This window comes from Nelumbo nucifera, chromosome 5, assembly GCF_055504915.1.
Source record: "Nelumbo nucifera cultivar China Antique chromosome 5, China Antique-T2T, whole genome shotgun sequence".
Taxonomy (NCBI): Eukaryota; Viridiplantae; Streptophyta; class Magnoliopsida; order Proteales; family Nelumbonaceae; genus Nelumbo; species Nelumbo nucifera.
The window spans coordinates 31,193,642-31,216,764 of record NC_142653.1 but is presented as its reverse complement, the minus strand read 5'-3'; the positions used below and the strand labels follow the sequence as shown (position 1 = coordinate 31,216,764).

Sequence of the window (23,123 nt, the reverse complement as noted above, 5' to 3'; positions counted from 1 at the left end):
ACTTCTTCACCAGTGATATACCCTAATTTCCCACGAACACCAATGGCCATCTTTGCAGATTGTGACCATTCTAAGTAATTTGCACCATCCAACCTAACTGTAGTAATTGTCCCAGTCCCGAAAAGGTCTCCAACACCTCCTCTCACTGGTCTCATTTCACTCCCGGGCTTATTTTCAACTCCATGACCCTCCATTCTTCTCAAAAAGTGTAAAGAAAATAACTGAAATATGCAAGAAGATCAAACAAAACACTTTTGGAACCAACAACACCTTTCTGGTGTCCTAGACTGTCTTCCCACAAAAGATTCCTTTTCTGTGGAACGGGAGAAGAGAGAGAAGAGGCAGCTGCTCACTCTAGAAGCCTCCAAATTAGGAAGGACTTGAACCACCCCTTATAGAAAACTCCAAAGAACCCTAAAAACTTAGGGCGCCACTTCCTAGGTCAAAATTGAAGAGTCCAACAAAAACATGACTCTTCCCCTTTCTCCAGTTTTTCCTGATTTTGATGAGAAACCCTAGACCAACTACAGGGCAAACAGATCCACCAAAAAATCCAAAAACTGGGCTTACATGAGATCTTCGATCAGCCTCTTAAATCACCATACAGTCGGCCAATCTAGGGCTGCATGAGAAAACAACTCAAGGTACCTTCGGCCTGCTCTGATACTAAGTAGAAATCACTAATTGCAGATTTAGTTGAATTCCTTGTGAAGGGAAAGAAGAAGAAGATGAAGATTTCAGCAGTAGAGAAGAAAAGATGAGGAGAAAAGAGTAGGAAGTCAACCAGGATTCTTAGATTAACCCTAGCCGCCAACCCCTCATTATAATTTATACTTAACTTAAAGGATGAGATATTACAAGGATACCCTTAGTAGGGCGGCTACTAATGTAGCTGAACAGTCACAACTTAAAAACATAAACTAATGGGCCTAAAGCCCAACAACTTCCTAACTAAATAACTTAAGATAAGAATAAAAACAACTAGGCCCAACTCAACAAGTAAGAACAAAGTCCTATCATTGATACAGGTCTGTGGATCAGGGGGAATCTAGCAACTGGTCCATGGACTATTTAAGGATGATCTTAAAGGGCTCATAATTTTGATGGGATAAATGAGGGGCATCAAATATAATTAGAGGACCATAGAAACCACACTTTAAATTAAAGAGGCAACATCATCAGCATCCAATCCAGAGTGAACATCTCTTCCCTTTGGTTTACTAGACTGATAAGCTCTTGACAAATAGTATTACAAAAGAGGGTATTTTAAGGAATTACTTTCATTGAGTATTTCATCACTAGAATAGAAGCAATTTTGTATATTTTTATGAGGATCTACAGGTCATTGGGAAGCCCAGACTTTACTTTGTGTTGGGGCGTTTTCATTTTTTACAATCTACATTAATATGCTACATATATGGTTACAAGTTAAAAGAAAAAGATGATACCATAAAGCATACAACTGACATCCACCTTGAAATAATGTGCTTACCTGAACTTTAGTCCATTCCTTGCCTCTTTCCTATAATCCATCTCCTGCATTCAATATGATTTACCTGTATTCAATGAGAAGTTCTAAGAGTATGACTATTAAAAAATCAGAATAATAATAAATAAATAAGCTTTGCATCCAACATACCAATGGGAAAAGTAGCAGTAATTAGAATGTGAACCATAAATGGGTCCCACTATTAAAAAAGAATGAATTGAATATTCTAACCCAAAATTGCAGGACATAAATGCAAAAAAAAAAATAGATATTTGTATCCTGATCCATGAATACAAAAGGTTTAATAAGTCATAATTCAATAAACGGTATGGCATTTCCACTTTATCAAGAGCCATATCCTTTATTGAATTATGACTTGTCAAACCTTTTCAAATATTCCAACCCACAAGTCTCCTCCTAGCTCTTTTAGAATCCTCAACTTGTCTTCCTTTTGTCACCTATGAGGTCACAAAGTTCCCATCCATTTCTAATTCTGGTCCTATAACTCATCCATCTCAACATCTTCATACATTATAGACTCATTTTATGGGTCTGTTGTTTATTCATGGCCCAATACTTTGCTCCATACAACATTCTGGTGTTATAACCATATTATAAACTTTTCCCTTCAATTTTATCAGTATGCATTTATTACCACTCTAATTCTACAAGCAACACCATCTTCAGTCTCTCCTTCACTTTGGTTTCTCAAACCAAAACAAGTAAGATGACTGCTGTTAAGGCATCTATTTATTGCCAATCTCAACCATACCCTAATTCCTACATTTATTGATAAAGTCGCATACAAGATATTCATGTCTATTCTGTCCTTAGTCCTACTTACCTTTAAAGCCTTGCAATTAACCCAACTCTAGTCTCATCAGTTGGTACTAGGTTGTCAAGCAAACAACATACACCATTTGGTCTGCTATAATATTCTAATTAGCTAATCTATGAATAGTACAATAAATAAAAGTGGGGCTTATAATACATTTATATACATATACTTTGCACTAATATTTAATTATATTGTAGCTGATCATGCCAACCATCCATCTCAACATCTTTCTCTCTTTAAAACTCATTTTAATGGGCATTCTACTTCTTGATTGTTCAATATCTGCTACATACAACATTGTTTGTCTTAGATTTATTTTTTAAAATTCCATTTTTAATGTAATTGATGTTTGGCAATTGCAGAACAGATGCACTTATCAACACCATCCTCTACAAACACTCCCTCACTATGAATGATCAAACCAAACAACATAGAAAAAAGAAAGAGAAAAGAAAAGTGGATGATAGGAATGTGTCAAACAATGTCTTGAAAAAAAATACTTTGTTATTAGGTTGATTAGTATAAATTGGAAGTTCCGAAATCCATATCTAGTTAAAGGCACAAAATTTCCTGCGGTATATAATTGAAACACCAAAATTCCATGAATAAAGCAAAAGGAGGATAGAATATACCCGAAAAAGACTTGATGCCCATTCATCAACCACTGCCTACAAACCAAATTCATTTCATTCAGTATCAGCACGGAAGAAAGAAGCTATTTTTTGTGATTCTTGAGTAACATAGACACCAATTGCTAACACCTGTTTAATACAAATACAGTACTATACTTCACAGTGTCACCTGAAGATCAGTGTTAAGTTTGGCAACTCTACGAGTTACTCCTGCAAGAAAACGCAGAATAAAAATATCCAAGGATATTGCTGCTTGAACTCCAGGCCTTTGAACCTTGATAGCAACAACCTGTCCACTAGGGCGAAGCCTAGCTTGATAAACCTAAAAATCATAACTAGTCAGATATTGAATTAGTACTGGAATGGCAACAACAACTCCACACAAAATAAGTTTTCACTACTATGCAGTATAACCAAGGACTAACCTGACCAAGGGATGCTGCAGCCACAGGTTCTGGTGAGATCTCTGAGAAAAGCGCATCAATTGACAAACCAAGCTCTTGTTCTATTGTATCAAAAGCAACTTCAGTTGAGAATGGTGTTATTCGATCTTGCAAGAGTGAAAGCTCCTCTAGATATGCAGGTGGTATCACATCCTACAAGAAGGAAGTCACAATAGAAATACTGAAGGATTAATAATCACAATAAATGTTATCCTCTTAACCTGCACTTTCAAATTAGGTGAGGAACCTTTGCTCAAATAGTTGACTGATAAACACTAAAAAGTGCTACATTACGTGAGGATTTCATCATTTTTGCATTGTTTTCAAGGCACCAAGGCAAGACTAGGCAACAGGGAGGCACTTTGTCACCTTGATGTCACCTAGGCAATGGTTTTTTAAGCAAAACCCTAAATCCTAGGGTAATTCCCTCAATTCCATAGCAACCAGTATCTTTCATTAGTAATCATCAACAATCTTCATCAAAGCTTCAAATCAAAATATAAAAAATAAACATATTCATAAGAAAAGAAGAAAGAAAAGAAAATTGAGAAAATATATTGGATAAAATTTTTAGTTTCTCATTGCTTATCAGTTTAGGTTTTGGAGTCTTCAAAGGTTCAAGACAACATACACCAACATGTGTGTTGATTGAACCTTAACAAATAAGGAAATAATAAAAAGAAACTAGTATATAAACCCACAAAATGAATATAATATCTATTTTATTTTTAGTTTCAGAAAATAATAAATATAAAAATATAATATAGCACCTTGTACAAAAATGCTAGGCATTGCCTTGACAACTATGGTTCTTGGAACTTCCATCTTCTTCTAGTTCTATGTGTGTGTGGTTCATATGATAAAATCAAATAAAAGTTTATTTCATAGTCCTTGGGACTCATAGTTGAACCACTTTTGAGGTCACACTTTACTGGATATAAGAATGTCAAAGGTAATAATGCTTTAATTCTTGGAGCTTGTTTTCTGATAGACTGATAGGATATAACTTGGACTGGGGTGATCCAAGTCCAAGGTTTAACTGGCCTAACCCAAGTGGATTATATGCTAATGTTTTACATTCAAAATTTAAAAGGTACATCAAATGTTAACTTACAGGTCTAGATGAAACAGCTTGAGCGATTTTAATAAAAGCCTGCAAAACCAAAATATAAAAAGTTATTTTAATAACTAAATAAAATCAAGAAAGTAAAGAGAAGGTATAGAGAGTCAGCATTTTGGAATCAGATTCTATTTGGAGAAACAGTAATCCTGAAATGGCAATAATGTGATTTTTTTATCGATATGGCAGTAATGTGATATGAAAGAATTATCAAAAGCTGTAGCGGTAATAAGAGGTACATTATGCCACCAATTACAGTAATTTTTGTCAACTAGGCATGCACCTAGTTATTATAATTCAAGGCATTCAGGCAAGGTGTCCAACCAAGGGAGCCTAGTTGCCTAGGCAACACCTTGACAACATACAATAAGAAGGGCATCATGTGAGTGAGGTGAACCCTTTTATGTCAGATAGGAATCTGCTTGATAGCCATACCCCACCTTGTATTGTCATATCTAACACCAATCTGCTTGGAGTTGGGCCGCACTTTCCTAGCCTAATGTTTTTTTCAGGGATTCTAGTTACACTCATTATTTGTATATAAAACACTCTTTCTACATATTTTAATAAAATTACAAGGTTATCAATAAAAATAATATATCTTTAACACCAATCCTTAAGGCTGTGTTTGGTTTGAAAGAAAAGGGAGGGAAAGGTAGGGAAACCTTTTCCCTACTTTCCCCATCTTTTCTTTCAAACCAAACACAGCCCAAGTTGTAGAGAACACTGATGTGGGCCCCACAGCTGTGGTCCCCACTCTGTTCGTAGGACAGTATGTGTAATTATTTGTTTCAGTCATGGTAGTGTCAGTTGGGGTCAATTTGTTATTTCAGTTTTATTTACTTTATTTGTCATGTAAGTACTAAGGGCAGATCTGTCCTTTTCTCTATGTACTGAACATAACCTATAAATACTAAGAGAGTGGCGGCGGCAGATGTGTTAGAATCTGTCCCTTCTTTCAAACCCTTGTGTTCTCCTGTTTCTCTTCTCTCTTTTCTCCTTCCTCTCACTTTTCTTCTACTTTTCTTAACCTAAAATCTATTAGGGTTCAAGGCTGATTGCAGTCTTGATCTTCTACTTGGTATCAGAGCCTATCTAGGGCTTCTCATGTGTGTCTAGTCCAGCCGACCACATGAGAACCAGCTAGGGCTGGAAGCTTATGAAGCAGTAGTCGTCGGCTGATTCTTGGAGATTACCAGGAGAGTTTCGCAACTGTTGAGGACTTGCCACGGCTTGCAGAGTGTTGGTAATCAGGAAGAAGCAGCGAAGGCTAGGGTTCAGGCAACCCTGGAAGGCAGCGAACAGCATTCTTTGAGTAAGTTTTATTTAGTTTCCAGAGACTGCTATCAGTCGAGATAGGTTGGACCTATCTAGAAGGAGAGGTCGAACTGCTTTAGGGTTTTTCTCTCTAATCCAGAAGGAGAGACCGAACTGCTTTAGGGTTTTTCTCTCTAATCTAGGGTTTGACTGTTGGGCCGAACCCTCTTTATCTTCTTGGAAAGTGATTGTTTTAGGGTTTTCTCTCAGAGGTGATCAGTTTTAGGGTTTCACATTGACCCTACGACAGGTCCTAACTGTACGGACTGTTTGGAAAGTGCGGTTGAGCACTTATTTCAGACCTACGATTAAAACCCTAATTCTGCTCCAGCAACTCAGATTGCTCTCTAAGTTTCTAGGGGATAGAAACTTGTATGGACCGCTTGGTACTGTGATTGCCGATTGGTTTCAGATCAGACCTGCACTAGTTCATGCATATACCGTGATTACAGATTGGCTTCAGATCAGACCTGCATTGATTCTATATTGTTTTCTGATTGTGATCGACTGTCCAAGTGCTGTTTTCTGGTGTAGTGACTCTAACAGTTTGTAGCTACTGATTCTTGACCAAAGATGGAGTTTAAAAATCAGGGAGAAAGTAGTTTTGGGAACAGCAGTTATGGTAGCGTATCTGAAACTGGGTTTTAGATTACAACTGTGAGATTTGATGGGTCAAATTACTTGGAATGGGCCCAATCAGCCATGATGGCTATTGGGGGAAGGGGAAAACTAAGTTACCTCTTGGGAGATGTGAAAGAACCTTCCAAGGAGGACCCAATGTACACCAAGTGGGTTCAAGAGAACTATTTGGTTATGGCATGGTTGTGTAATTCTATGCAGCCACATATCAACCAAAATTACTTGTGGGCAAAGACAGCCAAGGAGATATGGGATGTTGTGAAAGAAACCTATTCCCAACCCCTTAATGTTGCCAGAGCCTATGAACTGAAGTGTGAGGTGAACAGTCTTAAACAAGGAGAGAAGCCAGTTTCTGTCTACTTCTCTGCTTTGAAATCCTTGTGGCATGATATTGACCATCTAGAGACCCTTGAGTGGGAGAGTCCCAAAGATGCACAGACTCACAGAAAGCAAGTCGAGACAAATAGGGTGTTTGAGTTTCTGGCCGACCTGAATTCAGAATATGACATTGTGCGGCAACAGATACTAACCAGAGATAGTGTGACCCTCTCTCAAGCATATTCCCTGGTGCATAGTGAAGAGACCAGGAGGAAAGTCATGATGCAACCTCAGCCCCCTTCCCCAGCCCTAACAGCTGTTAAACCTAAGTCAGGGGGTGATCCAGAAAGGGACAGGAAGAAGGAAGATAAACGGGACCTGGTATGTGAACATTGCAAGAAACCCAACCACACAAAAGATACTTGTTGGAAGCTACATCCTCATTTGGTCCCAGCAAAATTAAGAAATAAGAAGGGTAATGCTCATGTGGCTGTGAACACTGATTCGGCATCCTCATCAGGCACAAAAGGCACATCCCTACATAGCCGTGGTTCAGGCTGCCCTCATACAGTTGGAAAAGGAAGTTGAGAGTTCAGCTCAGCCATCTCAGTCACCATCCGCTCCTGCCACATCTGCATTTGCACATTCAGGTACTCGAGCCTCAGCTTACCATGCTTCAGCTCCAGGTAATACTGAACACTGTTGGGTAATAGATTCAGGTGCATCCGACCATATGACTAGCTTGCCATCATTGTTCACTACTTATCACTTGTCCTCCGGCAGAGATAGAGTATCCATTGTTGATGGCTCTCTTGTTCCCATTTCGGGCAAGGGTGACATCAAGTTATCGGATACTATCTCTTTATCTTCTGTCTTGCATGTACCTAAGCTTGATACTAACCTGCTTTCAGTCAGTAGTATTACCAAACATATGAACTATTCAGTAACATTTTTCCCTGACCGATGTGTTTTTCAGGACCTGGAGACGAGGAAGGTGATTGGGACTGGCCGTGAGACGAATGGGATCTATCTGCTTGGAGAGAGTTCTCGTTGGGAAGAGCCAGTGGATAAGAAGTCCTTTGTTTCTCAATTTGTGAGTCCGGTTATGCTTTGGCATAATCGATTAGGTCATTTGTCTTTCCGGTCCTTGAAGAGTTTGTTTCCTGCTTTATTTGAGTCTGTTGAGTTGTCAAAGTTGAGGTGTGAGAGTTGTGAGTTTGCCAAACATTGTGGAACTTCTTATTCTTTGAGTAATAAAAGGAGTGATTGTTCTTTTGATATTGTGCATACTGATGTTTGGGGGCCATATCACATCTCTTCTATGGGTGGGTACAGATATTTTCTGTTGTTTGTTGATGACCATACACGGTTTTCTTGGGTCTATCTTATGCATTCTCGGAATGAGGTTCCTGCTCTGACCCAAAACTTCCATCAGATGATTCTCACTCAGTTTGGGGCCAAAATCAAAGTTCTTAGATCTGATAATGCAAATGAATACTTTGCTAAGTCATTGACCTCCTACCTCCTTAGCCATGGAGTTATTCACTAGAGCGCTTACCCTCATACACCGTAGTAGAACGGGGTTGCCGAAAAGAAGAATAGGCACATCTTGGAGGTGGCTAGAAGCATTATGTTTACCTCCAATGTACCTATTCGCTTCTGGGGTGATGCTATCCTCACGGCAGTATATCTCATTAATCGGGTTCCTTCCCGGGTTCTTGATATGAAAACCACTTTTTCCCTTCTATACCCAGACGAGGAGTTGTTCACCGTTCCCCTTAAAACCTTTGGTTGTACTTGTTTCGTTCAGCTTCTCGGGCCCCATCATTCCAAGTTTGAACCTAAGGCCTCCAAATGCATTTTCCTCGGTTATGCACCAACTCAAAAGGATTATTGTTGCTATGATCTTGTTTCAGGGAAAAGGTTTGTCTCCATGGATGTCACCTTCTTTGAGGAGACACCCTATTATCCTAGGGTTTCTCCTCAGGGGGAGAGCAGTGAGAGTGGGATTTTGAGTCTCTTTCCTCAGGGGGAGCGCAGTGAGAGTGGGATTTTGAGCCAGGGGGAGCGCAGTGAGAGTGGGGTTGTTCCTTTACCTATTCCATTGGGTGATGAAGGCTGTAGTGGTGAGGGTGGTCAGAGGGATCAGGAGTTGAGAGTCTATCACAGGCGATGCAGGCAGGTTGATCCTAGTCATTAGCAGTCTAGGCCAGCTCCAGTTCCTTCTGCGGTTCCAGATCCAGGTATTACAGTCCCAGAGCCCACTGAGACACCTTCCACTGTTGCCACTTCCCCTCCTGTGGATGACCTTGATCTCCCTATTGCCGTCCGCAAAGGGAAACGGCATTGCACCACATCTACAGCTCACTGCATTTCACAGTTTTTATCCTATGATCGCCTATCTCCCTCTTACCGGTCCTATCTCACTTCCATTGCCAATGTCCCTATTCCAAGAACAGTGCAAGAAGCCTTATCAATTCCAGAGTGGAAAGATGCAATGCAAGTCGAAATGGATGCCCTGTTGAAAAATAATACTTGGGCACTGGTTGACCTACCCAAAGGAAAGAAACCGGTTGGATGTAGATGGGTATTCACTGTGAAACATAATGCCGATGGCTCCATTGAAAGGTACAAAGCCCAGCTGGTTGCAAAGGGGTTCACCTAGACTTATGGTATAGACTACTTGGAGACCTTTGCCCCAGTAGCCAAGATGACCACCATCCGAGTTCTGTTATCCCTTGCAGCAAATCATTCTTGGCCCTTGTTCCGGATGGATGTTAAAAATGCTTTTCTGAATGGAGACTTACAGGAAGAGGTCTACATGCAGTTGCCTCCTGGATTCTATGATACAGAGACAGGTAAGAAGGTTTGCCGACTGAACAAGGCATTGTATGGTTTGAAGCAGTCACCTAGAGCCTGGTTTGATAGATTCAGATTAGCCCTTGGAAAGTTCGGTTATGTACTGGCCCAGTCAGATCATACACTATTCATTAAGAGGGTGGACTCCTCTCTGACCCTGCTTGTTGTATATGTGGATGATATTGTAGTGACAGGAAATGATAGTGGCGAGATTGAGTCCCTCAAACAGCTCCTTCATCAAGAGTTTGAGGTGAAAGATCTTGGTACACTACGGTATTTTTTGGGTATTGAGGTTGCTAGATCAAACAGGGATCTTTATCTCTCAGAGAAAATATGTTCTAGATCGGTTGGCAGAAACTGGAAAGTTAGGTGTTAAGCCTACTGATACTCCCATTGAATAGAATCACAAGATTAGTGCAGAGGGCGGGGAGCCTCTTGAAGACAAAGTTATGTTCCAACGATTGGTTGGAAAGCTTCTATATCTCTGCCTCACTCGGCCAGATATCAATTATGCAGTTAGTGTTGTCAGCCAATACATGCATTCCCCTAGAACTTCTCATCTCCTTGCAGCAGAGAGAATATTAGCATACTTGAAGAGATGCCCAGATAGAGGTATACTGCTCAAGAACAATAATCACATGAAGGTGGAGGTTTATATAGATGCCGATTGGGCTGGGAGTGCTGATGACAGGAGGTCTACCTTTGGATATTGTGCCCTTGTGGGAGGTAACCTTGTCTCTTGGAGGAGTAAGAAGCAGAGTGTTGTTTCCCGCTCTAGTGCTGAAGCGGAATACAGGTCAATGGCTAATGGAGTAGCTGAAATCCTATGGCTGAGATCACTACTTGAAGAGTTGGGTATTGACTATGAGAAGCCATTAATGTTGTATTGTGATAATCAGACAGCTATTAATATAGCCCACAACCCAGTGCAGCATGACAGAACTAAACATATTGAAGTTGATCGACATTTTGTGCGAGAGAGGGTCTCATCACAAGAAGTGTGTCTCCCGTATATCACATCTAATATGCAGCTCGCGGATATCCTCACCAAAGTTGTACCAAGGAAGAAGTTAGAGGCAGACCTATTCAAGTTGGGAATGATAAATATCTACTCCCAACTTGAGGGGGAGTGTAGAGAACATTGATGTGGGCCCCACAGCTGTGGTCCCCACTGTGTTCATAGGACAGTATGTGTAATTATTTGTTTCAGTCATGGTAGTGTCAGTTGGGGTCAGTTTGTTATTTCAGTTTTATTTATTTTATTTGTCATGTAAGTACTAAGGGCAGGTCTGTCCTTTTCTCTATGTACTGAACATAACCTATAAATACTAAGAGAGTGGCGGCGGCAGATGTGTTAGAATCTGTCCCTTCTTTCAAACCCTTGTGTTCTCCTGTTTCTCTTCTCTCTTTTCTCCTTCCTCTCACTTGTCTTCTACTTTTCTTAACCTAAAATCTATTAGGGTTCAAGGCTGATTGCAGTCTTGATCTTCTACTCAAGTAAATTCCCCTTATTGATCTTGTTTCTTGATTAAGAGTCCAGAGGCCTTTATAAAACTGACAGTTACCAGGAAATAGTTATTTGTGAGCCTTCTACTACTTGGTCAAAACTCATAGCAAAAATCAATCTTAAAGCCTTGCACAAAACTAGCATCTCAGTTCTAGTGGAATCACTAGGGCCAATGAGGACTGAAAACTTAAGGATGAACCTCACCATAATGGTTTCTGAAAGCTCCATCAAAACTAGGGGAACCTCAATTACTAATGAAGCAAACATCAAAATCTAGTTTAATAGTTACATTGGATGGATTGGTTGCTGGGGTTTCTAGTTGTTTACCATAGATAACTGCTAGTGTATGATCAAATCAAAGAAGTAGTTTACTACTTGGTAACCCTACCAACAAAATTCTCTCAAACCATAGTTGTCGAGGCAACGCCTAGGCGACAAGGTGCCCTTGGAGGCTCACCTCGCCTAATCGCCAAGCTGTATTGTACATTGTGTTATAAAATACTTTTATATGTTGTGGATGCGTTTGTAGGGAGGGCGTACAGCCGCCGACAGCAGCAGTGAGGAGGGGCCCACAAGGCGGCAGCTTATCTCATCAGCCCTCAGCTCATCTTATCTTAATTAGTTTTCCTTATCTTTAGAGTTTGATTTACCTATTAGAAGTAGGAGTCTGTTTGATCTTAAAAGTGTGATTTATCCTTATCTATGAGTAGTCGAATTCTACTGGGAGTCTTCCCACACCTCCTGTAATCTCCTATTTAAGGAGCTGCAAATTGAGAATAAAGCATTCAGTTTTCAATCAAGAAAGAGTTTAGGAGAGTTAGGGTGATCTCTTGAACAAATCACCCTTAGTTCGCCAAGATAGGTTCGGCTAGGAAGGGGAGGAACAAGGGAAAACAAGAGCTTTTCCCCGTGGACCGACCCGTGACGAGATCCTACGCCCGGGCCCATAACATTTTGGTATCAGAGCCAAACGTCATGGGCGATATGGAGCAGCTATCATCCAGGGTCCACGAATTGGAACACCGACTCGTGGAGAACCACACGGAAGTGAGAGAAGTCAAGGAAGATGTCAGGGAGCTTCGCCGCCTACTCGAGTTGTACTTCTCCACCAGGGAGAGGAGCCCTGAAGGGGCAACCACCAGCAACAGCCGCCGACCAGAATTGGCAGAGGGATCCGGCGAACGACAGATCGCCACCCCAACAGCAGCGGTCATACCCAAGTACAGTCGGCTGGAGTTTCCCTCATACAGCGGCAGCGGCGACCCACTGGGATGGTTGTACCGCTGCGAGCAATTCTTTCGTAATCAGCGCACGGAGGAGAAGGATAAGGTCAGTCTGGCCGCGTTTCATCTGACGGACGAAGCACAGCTCTGGTTCTACTGGGTAGAGCAGGAGGAACCAGGACTCAGTTGGGACCAGTTCAAGTCCTACTGCCTCCTTCGGTTCAGTCCCCCATTGACAAGCAACCCATTGGGAGAGTTGATTAACCTCAAGCAGACCGGGACCGTAGCCGAGTACCAGCGGCAGTTTCAGACTCTTCTCGCCAGAGCCTCTTCAGTGCGCCCAGATCAGCAGGTGGATATGTTCACCGCTGGTCTAGTCGAACCTCTGAGAGTCAATATAGAGATGCAGAGCCCTCCCAACCTGGTCACTGCAATGAACCTAGCCCGCTCTTTCGAGCGCAAGCTACAGATCAGCCGAGGGTCTTTCAGCATGGGGCGTTCAGCGACTTCTTGGGCAAACCCGAAATCAACTGGAGGAGGGTCTTCGTTGGCAGCCAGCAGGGAACAACGGCTTCACACAGGTAACACTTCCAGGTCGGCACCCAGCATAGGAAGCAGCATGACGGCACCTCCCATCAAACGCTTATCTAGAGCTAAGATGGCGGAGCGCCGGGCAAGAGGTCAATGCTTCAACTGCGACGAGCTGTACTCAGCCAGGCACCGATGCAAGCGGTTATTCTGCCTCCTGGTAGACGAACTAAAGGAAGACGAGGAGGAGCATACAGCATTAGAACCTGAGATCTCCCTCCACGCCATCACCGGAATACAGAACTCCCAAACCATGCAGTTGCGGGCACAGGTGGCAGCGAAACCAGTACGTATTCTGGTGGACTCGGGAAGCACACACAATTTTGTCAGCAAGCAAGCGGCACTTCAACTGAAACTTCCGGTGGAAGGCAGACCGCAACTTCAAGTAGCCGTCGCTAATGGGGAGACAGTTCACAGCCCTGGAATCTGCCGGAACATCCAAATACAGGTTGAATCCGAACCCTTCTCCACTGATTTATTTGTACTGCCGCTGGACGAGTTTGATATAGTGCTTGGAGTCAAGTGGCTCATCACTCTAGGCCCTATCCTATGGGACTTCAGTGCCCTGACCATGACATTCAACCTGAACGGAAAACAAGTCACCTGGCAAGGAACCAAGGTAAGGGCAAAAAGACCGCAGGTGCATACTCTCCATGGCGACACCATGCACACCGCAGAGATGGAGAGACTTCTCACCGACTTCCCGGACGTGTTTTCAGAACCCAAGGGACTCCCACCTGCCTGATCGAGTGACCATCGAATCCCTTTAATTCCAGGTTCAGAACCCGTCATCGTCCGGCCATACCGCTACCCGCACTTGCAAAAAGATGAGATAGAGAGACAGTGTGCAGAAATGTTGAAACAAGGAATCATCCGCCCCAGCCGCTCCCCCTTCTCTTCGCCAGTCTTATTGGTACCAAAACAAGATAGCACCTGGAGGTTCTGTGTGGATTACAGGGAACTTAACAACAGAACCGTCAAGGACAAATTTCCGATTCCCGTGGTAAACGAACTACTAGATGGACTCCACGGGTCTCAATACTTCTCAAAGCTGGATCTCAGATCAGGGTACTTTCAGGTCCAGATGGCCCCCGAGGATGTGGAAAAAACAGCCTTCCAAACGCATCATGGCCACTTCGAATTTTTGGTCATGCCATTTGGCCTCACCAACACCCCATCCAAATTTCAGTCCTTGATGAACGAGGTATTTCGACCCCACCTCCGCAGATTCATCCTAGTATTTATCGACGACATTCTGGTTTACAGCACATCATGGGTGGAGCACGTTCGTCACCTACGAACTATTCTGGAACTATTGCGCCAACACAAACTCTTCCTGAAGCGGCCCAAATGTTCCTTCGGGGAGTGATAGGTCCTCTATCTGGGACATGTAATCAGCGGGAAAGGTGTCTCGGTAGATGGCTCCAAGATCCAAGCAATTCAAGAGTGGCCCAAACCTCAGTCCACCAAGGCTCTCCGCGGGTTCTTAGGACTCACCGGATATTACCGCAAGTTTGTAAAGGATTATGGACTCTTGGCTGCCCCATTAACCAAGATGCTGAAGAAGAACGCATTCTAGTGGGATGAAGCAGCGGACGCCGCCTTCACAAACTTAAGGGATGCACTCTCCTCCACCCCAGTGCTGCAGTTACCAAACTTTGACCTGGAATTTACGGTTGAATGTGATGCTTCTGGTATAGGCATTGGAGCAGTACTACAACAGCAAGGGCACCCCATAGCCTTCTTTAGCCGCAAGTTAGCTGACTGGCACCTAAAGCTACCGGCCTACGAGCGCGAGTTGATTGGACTAGCCAAGGCCGTACAACACTGGAGGCCATACTTGTGGGGGAGACCCTTCGTCGTCAAGACGGACCACTACAGTCTCAAGTACCTATTCGAGCAGCGGATGACCACTCCACCTCAACAGCACTGGGCAAGTAAACTGCTCGGGTTTGACTTCCGAGTAGACCACAAGGCAGGGACCTTAAATCGGGCCGCGGATGCACTGTCCAGGCATGACGAAGATGCTATACACCTTTGTGCAATCTCCCAGCCCCGCGTCACCCTATTGGAGAGCATTAGGAGCGTGCTGCCCCAGTCACCAGAATGGAGGGACCTGGTTCAAGAGATACAGTCCGGTGCGACCAACCCGAACTGGTCCATACACGACGGACTAGTACTATACAAGGGACGGGTATATCTCCCAACCGATTGTCCATTAATTTCCGCCGTCATCTCCAACATTCATAACGCCACACATGAAGGGGTTCAGAAGACGTTACACCGCATCCGCACCGATTTCCATTGGCATGGTATGCAGGCCTCGATTCGGGATTTCATCCGGAATTGCTCCATGTGTCAACAACAGAAATGGGAAAATTTACACCCAGCGGGCCTCCTCCAGCCTCTTTCACTTCCAACACAGATCTGGGTTGATATCTCCATGGACTTCATTGAGGGCCTGCCCAAGGTCGGCGGGAAATCAGTCTTATTCGTGGTGGTGGATCGTTTCTCCAAGTATGCTCATTTCATTCCCTTATCCCACCCATATGGCGCAGTTTCGGTTGCCCACGTCTTCTTCACACATTTTCCGCTTGCATGGGCTACCCGAATCCATCGTCAGTGACAGGGACCCGGTCTTTACCAGCACCTTCTGGAAGGAGCTATTTTGATTGCAGGGTACGACCCTAGCTTTTTCATCAGCCTACCATCCGCAGACGAACAGGCAAACGGAGGTCGTAAACCGTACCATAGAGATGTACCTCTGCTGTTTTGTGGGTGACCAACCACGACGTTGGGTGGATTGCCTTCCATGGGCCGAATACTGCTGCAACACGGCCTATCACTCCTCTCTTGGCATGACTCCATTTCGGGTTGTCTATGGTCGGGAACCCCCCCCCCCCCCCCGCCTACTGTCCTATGAACCCGGTTCGACACGGCTAGAAGATGTCGATCGTAGTCTACAAGATCGCGATGCCCTCCTGGTTGAAGTCACTCTCCGCTTACAGCAGGCTCAGACACGCATGAAGAATGTCTACGATCAGCGCCACAGAGAATTAACTTTCGAGCCCAGACAGTTCGTGTGGTTGAAGCTCCAATCCTATCGGCAACACTCTCTCAAAATCAGATCTCCCCCTAAACTGGCCCCCAAGTTTTATGGACCCTTCAAGGTATTACGGCGAATCGAGAAAGTTGCATATCAGCTTGAGCTACCAAAGCATAGCAAACTCCATGATACCTTCCACGTGTCCTTGCTCAAGCCATTTACAGAAACCCCTCCTGATAAGGTACCTTCCCTTCCACCCTTAAGGGACGGCAGACCCATTCTACAACCTCGGGCTCTGGTTCGATCCCGCGTCAACCAGGGTACTCTCGAAGTCCTAGTGGAATGGGACGACCTACCATCAGCTGAGGCCACCTGGATTCCCTGGACTGTTCTGAAAGACGCCTACCCAGATCTCGAGCTTGGGGACAAGCTCGTCGCCCAGGAGGGGTGTAATGTTGTGGATGCATTCGTAGGGAGGGTGTACAGCCGCCGACAGCAGTAGTGAGGAGGGGCCCACAAGGCGGCAGCTTATCTCATCAGCCCTCAGCTCATCTTATCTTAATTAGTTTTCCTTATCTTTAGAGTTTGATTTACCTATTAGAAGTAGGAATCTGTTTGATCTTAAAAGTGTGATTTATCCTTATCTGTGAGTAGTCGAATTTTACTGGGAGTCTTCCCACACCTCCTATAATCTCCTATTTTTAAGGAGCTACAAATTGAAAATAAAGCATTCAGTTTTCAGTCAAGAAAGAGTTTAGGAGAGTTAGGGTGATCTCTTGAACAAATCACCCTTAGTTCGCCAAGATAGGTTCGGCTAGGAAGGGGAGGAACAAGGGAAAACAAGAGCTTTTCCCCGTGGACCGACCCGTGACGAGATCCTACGCTCGGGCCCATAACATTATATTCTTAATTTTTTGATATTATAATTATAAAATAGATATTATTAAACTATAATATTCATTTTGTGTGTTGTTTATATACTAATTTCTTTTTATTATTTTCTTATTTGTTAGGGTTTAATCAACACAGAAATTGCTAAATGCTATATTGAACCCTCAAAGACTTCTTTTCTTCTTTTCCTATAACAAAAATAGGGGTTCAGCCCTTATATTTTTTGAATTTTTTTTTCGTTCTTCCCTTTCTTCTCATGAAAATGTTGATTTTCTATACTTTAACATGAAGTTTCTACTTTTCTTATGAAAATTATGGATAATTATTAAAGAAATATGGTTAGGGAACCTAGGGAACTACCCTATAGGGGTGCAAATGGATCGGATCATGATCCGATCCAAATCTGATCATATTTTGTCAGATTCGGATATACTCCTGTCAGATTTTCAGATCTGATTTTTTGAAACCGATTGAAAATCGGATCGCCCCTACCCAATATGTGTGTGTGTGTGTGATGAAAATGGTTAAAGAAAATACTTGTATTTTTTTCTTTATATAAACTATTATATTTTTAAAATTTTTAATAAATTAAATCAGATCGGATCATATTCGGATATCCGACATTATTAACAGATTTGAATTCGAATTCAATAGTAAGATATCAATGGCTGTAGGTAAATGGAGGAACATCAATTCTAATTGGAGTCTTGAAAAGGACAAAATTAATGAGAGTTTAGGTAGAAACATATGGAATTCTCTTGAAGACCTTAAAAATTGATAATCAATACATACTGGACCTAGTTCCACCAATATTCTCCGAAGCTCCTCTGCTCTAACCTGCAAGCAAAAGAAACAAAAAGTTATACATGTTTGTTGGTTCAAAACCATCTTATCTACCAGAATAAACATACAACAAGAATATGTTAAGAGTTTACCCAACCATATAAGCTTTGATATGAACCACCCTCTACACCTAGAAGAAAAACTTAATTTGAAGCAAGATTTAGCCTATTACACCCATGAAAGTCCTAAAAATAAGGCATCTATAATAAAGGAAGTGAAATCGAGACAAAAGGATGAGAGCAGCCATCAGAAAATCCTTCTTTTCCCTTCCTAACATAGACCCCAATAAAATGTAGAATGGACCAACTTCCATGAAATTGTTCCTTTACCATCTATAGTCTTTGATGGATGGAATGGTGAAATAGAACTTTTGTAACCAACCCAATGTAGTTGTGATAAGGCTACATTTAGTTGAGTTCATTAAAGTAGAAGGAATTGAAAATGGCCGGGGAACCATAGTTTAATGTTTTTATTTTTTTTCTTTTTTTAATTGCTCATTTTCTATCAGTCACCAAACAAATCATAAACCTACATTAATTTTGATTGGAAAAATGCATTCTATATTGATCTATGTTTGAAAGTTGGGGAGAAATGGTTTACAAAGTGTTTTCTTTTTTAGTATCTGCTTGAGTTCCACTCTTCTGTAGGAGATGGAATCACTAGATTCTTGTGCTGATGTTACTCTTCTCAAAGTTTTAGGGACAACCGGACAATGGCATGTGGAAAAAAAATGCTCCTTCCAAATGCAGTTTGTACTTAGGACCCAGTAATGGAACTGGAGTGAATTTGGTTCATAACACTTCTTCTGGAATAGATTTTAGTAACCCGGATAGGCTTTGGACAACAAAGTTATTAGATGTGAATAAAAAAGGAGCACCTTCAGTAGTTTGCATCAAGAATCAATTGGGCGAAGGTTGTTGATGACAGAGTCCAGGAAAGCCCAAACTTTCTGAGAAGATGCCTGGTTAGGAGACTAATTAAGGCTAAGAAAGACGTACCAAATGTTGAAACTAGTTAACTGAATCTCAACGCTTGCATAGATATTGCAGGTCCCATATTATTTACTCTTTTTTCTTCCTCTTTTCAATTACAACAAAATTACATTTTCAATGTCAGAAAGAAATCTGCTCCTTGTCAATTGTGATCACACCAAGTACTAACAGTGTAATTCCATAAACAAAACTGGACAGTCGGCTTTGGTACTAAAAACTCTAGGTTTTACTGTTCTAAAATAAAAATAAAAGAATAGTCTGAAATATTGCCCTAAGGGCCAAAATGAACCAAGCAGGGGAATTCCTGTCGACTTCAGCCAACCGCATCCATACCATAAACACCCTCGACAAAGAAAGATTAACCATGAACGCCAGTGGATGTAGCTCACCTTGAACATCTCATCTGATCGTTCCATCAAGTTATCGAGATACCGAAGCCCAAACCATCGCCCAAGAGTAGTACTAATCTGTATAAGACGACGCAGAAGAATAAACGGCTTCCTGCGATAAATTGAAGCAATCTTTGGTAGATTGTACTCTGTTAAAGAATCTGCCTCGGACGTGCCGAGTTCGAATATGTAACCGGAATACTTGGTAAATGTATCGACGTCCCGAGCAGCAGCTGAAACGCGCCGTTTGGAGCGCCGGAACTGATAAATCGCCGGAACCCGAAAAGATTTGCGACAGAAACTGCAAAGTCTAGTTGAAGAGAGAAGAAACTCAGAGCTATTAGATTTGGAATAGGCCCGGAGTGGGGGCGAAAATGGCGGGATAAGGAGTATCATTACTGAGAAAGCCTGGAATGATTTAAAAACCAGAGATGCAACGCAACAACTGTAATGGACGTCCGAACTCCAAACTTCAATTTTGTAATCTCTCTTCTTCTGTGATCAGGGAATGGTGGTGGGGAGGGGGATAACGAATGAAGGTCATTCCTTCACAAATACATGATGGTATAGAAACACGACGTACAGCCTAGGGAGTAAAAGGATAAAGATCCACTAGATTGGAATCTATTTTTCTCGAAGATAGACTGAATTTAGATCAAGCTGTATAGGCAGTGTCGTGGCCCTTGTAGACTTCGTGGGATTGGAATCGTTTATCTCGTGGGTAAACCATAAATGTACCAAACTTTCAAAGACGTCCTCGTCCAGGGGTCGTGTTAGTGCTAGTGGGCATTGTAAAGCTTGCTGTAGCCCGTAGGCCGTAGCTTCACAACCACAATTCTTAAATCTTAATTGGAAGAAAAGGAAAATAACGAAATTCTCAATATCATAATTTGGTCTTGCTCAAGGTCGCTGACTCTAATAAAACAGAGGATCAAGTTGAGTGTTTCAACTGTTCACGTCGAGACTCTAACTTGTGGATAAGAGAGGTGGTAATTCACAGCCAACAGAACTCTACTTTACATGATATATATATATATATGACTCATCTTCAAGTATGGGTAGTAATTTGGGCGGCCCAATTCAACCTTCAACTTACCCAGTTTACAATTTAATACAGGCTCGGTTTAAGGCCAAAAGGCCTAGATTTTTATTTTTTTGGACTGGACTTAGGCTTAAATTTTAGGTAGTTTAAGCCCAACCCAATTATATGCATACATGTATATTATATATATATATATATATATATATATATATTAGGACTGTCACAGGACTCCAGAAGTTTATGTCCAATATAATCAACTTTGAATCCAATGATATAAATCACATAAGTAGGGCAGTGAGATCGGCATGAGGCGCGATGTGTGAGGAGCAGATCCCAATTCGGGGAGAAGATGCTGATTCTGTCTCATCTGAATCTTGTTAGAGTTTGTGGGCAAAAAAGATCCAATCATTCAAGCTCATTTTGTGGGCATATGCGGAAATAGAAATTAGAAAATCTGCAAAAGCGAATTATGACGTGTGGTAGAGTTAGCACGTGCAGTTCACTCACTGGGATGGTGTTGTATCGTAAAAGTTTCCAATGAGGCGTTTTCTATAGGGAATCGAAACACCACGTTACATTTCAAAATGGCCAGTTTTGAGTGATACATACAAAGGTCTTTGGTTCTATTTATGTTTATTCAGTAAGCGTTTTGTATTCGTGTGACTGCAAAACCAAGAAACACATTTAATGAGGGTGTTTATGACATATAGGCACCACATCAGCAAAATGTCAATAAATGCCTACCCGTTTCAGGAAGCTCCAAAATGAAACTTCTTGAAACGGGAGAGGCGCATAGAAATGCAAACTTTGATACACACAAATGCAATTAATGAGGCATTTGTTAATGGGGCGCCTATGTGGTATCGTTAATAAACATAAATGAAACCAAACATATACATAGTATGTGTTTGGTTTCATGGGTGTTTATGGATAGGCCGTTATTTGTATTTTTCACTTTAAATGTTTCATGTTTTTGTTGTCTGGTTGGACTTTACTTTAAATATTTTTTTTACTCTTCACCTCAAATAAATACCCATTAAAATATGCCACATCAGCATTTGGTTTCAAAAAATGTTTGGGCATTGGGGGAAATAAGAATTTGACGTTTACCCAAATGCCCCATGCACAAAAATAAATGCACTTCAGTTTTCTACCATTTATTTGATAAATGGTGAAACCAAACAATTGTTTCATTTTGCTTCATCTACAATAAACACCAATGCCTATGTGGCACTGATGTGGCAGCATTTTTTCAATAAAAGCCCATGAAACCAAACACAATGATACTCTGTTGCTGCCACGTAGAAATAGCAGAGCCATGTCACTAACCCATTTGAAGAAACACATGGTTGATGCTTCGTGAGTTGTACACTTTGTAAGGAATTTTCATTTCTTATGGTTTTTCTCCTAAAATGTCCACCTAAACATGATTTTTTACCGTCAAACTCAAAACGCTTATATGGTGCCTATGTGTACTCAAAATAGCAGTAACACCACCCAACCATACTAAACCAGTATTTTCGAATCATCATTGATCTAAATGGTCAGATCATTTAGCATGGGAGCTGATCAGTCAACCGGTTCCATTTTACCTCAAACTTGGTCCTTGGCCAAAAACCATTGAATTGGTCAGCAATTTGTTGACTTGGGCAGTCAAATCATTGACCCATTTAACAGTTTTGGCTATTTTTTATTTTAATTATTTTTTTTAATTTTTTTATTTGAAACAGGCCATCCATTCAAACCAGACGATCAAACCATCAACCCAAAAACTGATGGCCAGAACAGTTCCAATTTCAAGTAGTCGTTTTTAAAACCTTATACCAAACAATGCCCGGGTCACTTTAACTTACATTCTCTACCCGTTGATTCTAAATCAATAGCACTCTGCCTCACCATTAAAAAAAATTAATTAGGCTAATTACTTAAATTATTCCTTAACTATCTAACAACTATTTAAAGACCGACTTAAAATACCTTTGAAGTTTCAAATATTCGAATTTCATAAAGTCTTGCCATATGCTACCAACAAAATTGTTATCTTCAAGTTGGAAAGTTGAGAATGAATTCTTCCAAAAAATAAATGGATTTGACCTTAGCCAAAGAATTCTTAGGGGGCGTTCTTTTTTTGGATTTTGAGAGGGGGGAAAGTTGGTCAATGGGATTTTGGTTCCCATTGACCAAGAATCCCATGTTCTTTTTTCAGCTTAATGTGGGGACCAGGGAAAGTTTATTTTCTTGCTCCTAGGTGGGTAAATTACTTTCCCAGCTGGGGGGAAATATTACAACACTTGAATGGGACAAAAATGCCCCATTTAATAATGGATTTTTATGGCTAAAATGGTCATTTCTTTTTTTTACTTGGGAAATAAAAGAACATGGGTAAATGCACTTACCTAGATAAGTGTTTCCCAAGAAAAACTTACCCAGGTAACTGCATTTACTCGAGTAAGTAACTTACCGAAAAGCGAACTAGACCTTTGAGTAAATAGACTTTCTCCTATCCAAAGTGGAATTTTAACCAACAATTTGTTGTTTCTGAGGTCCAACATCTCCAAGCTAGAGCAGTTTTGTAGGGATGAAAGGAGATCCCTGATGTCCCATAAAGCTTAGTTTGGGAAGAGTATAAATATAAATATGTATGGTGCAAAAACATGTAAAAAATTTGTATTTTTAAACCTAGTTTTGCATTGTACATATTTGTATTTGTACTCTTTCCAAACTGTTAAGGCTCAGTTTGTAAGGAGTTCAAATATAAATATGTACAGTGTAAATAATACAAAATAATAGAAAATACAAGGTTTTACACTATATATTTGCATTTGTACTCCATCCAAACAGAGCTTAAGGCTACGTTTGGAAATGATGCAAATGAAGTGTAAATCCCGGTTCAGGGTAAATTTGCACTCTGCTTCACTTTTGCCTATGTTTGGCAACATTACATTTA

At 41.5% G+C, this 23,123-nt stretch overlaps 1 protein-coding gene across 4 annotated transcripts in view; it reads right to left on the bottom strand.

Annotated features, from left to right (window-relative positions):
• Positions 1 to 19,930, bottom strand: part of LOC104600012 (Protein kinase superfamily protein) — a 50,320-nt gene extending 30,390 nt beyond the window's left edge. Inside the window, exons 1-8 of one of the 4 annotated variants that reach the window (XM_088887407.1) lie at positions 19,534 to 19,906; positions 19,135 to 19,444; positions 17,703 to 17,747; positions 4,517 to 4,555; positions 3,385 to 3,555; positions 3,129 to 3,281; positions 2,960 to 2,995; positions 1,493 to 1,536 (exon numbers count right to left, since the gene is read on the bottom strand). In XM_088887407.1, the coding sequence (XP_088743533.1) occupies positions 1,493 to 1,536; positions 2,960 to 2,995; positions 3,129 to 3,281; positions 3,385 to 3,555; positions 4,517 to 4,555; positions 17,703 to 17,747; positions 19,135 to 19,161 (515 nt within the window). In that variant the 5' untranslated portion in view covers positions 19,162 to 19,444; positions 19,534 to 19,906. Of the gene's footprint in view, positions 1 to 1,492; positions 1,537 to 2,959; positions 2,996 to 3,128; positions 3,282 to 3,384; positions 3,556 to 4,516; positions 4,556 to 17,702; positions 17,748 to 19,134 lie in introns of all 4 variants that reach the window. The other 3 variants (XR_016076137.1, XM_010262805.3, XM_010262804.3) reach the window with 3 other exon arrangements.
• Positions 19,931 to 23,123: the final 3,193 nt, after the last annotated feature.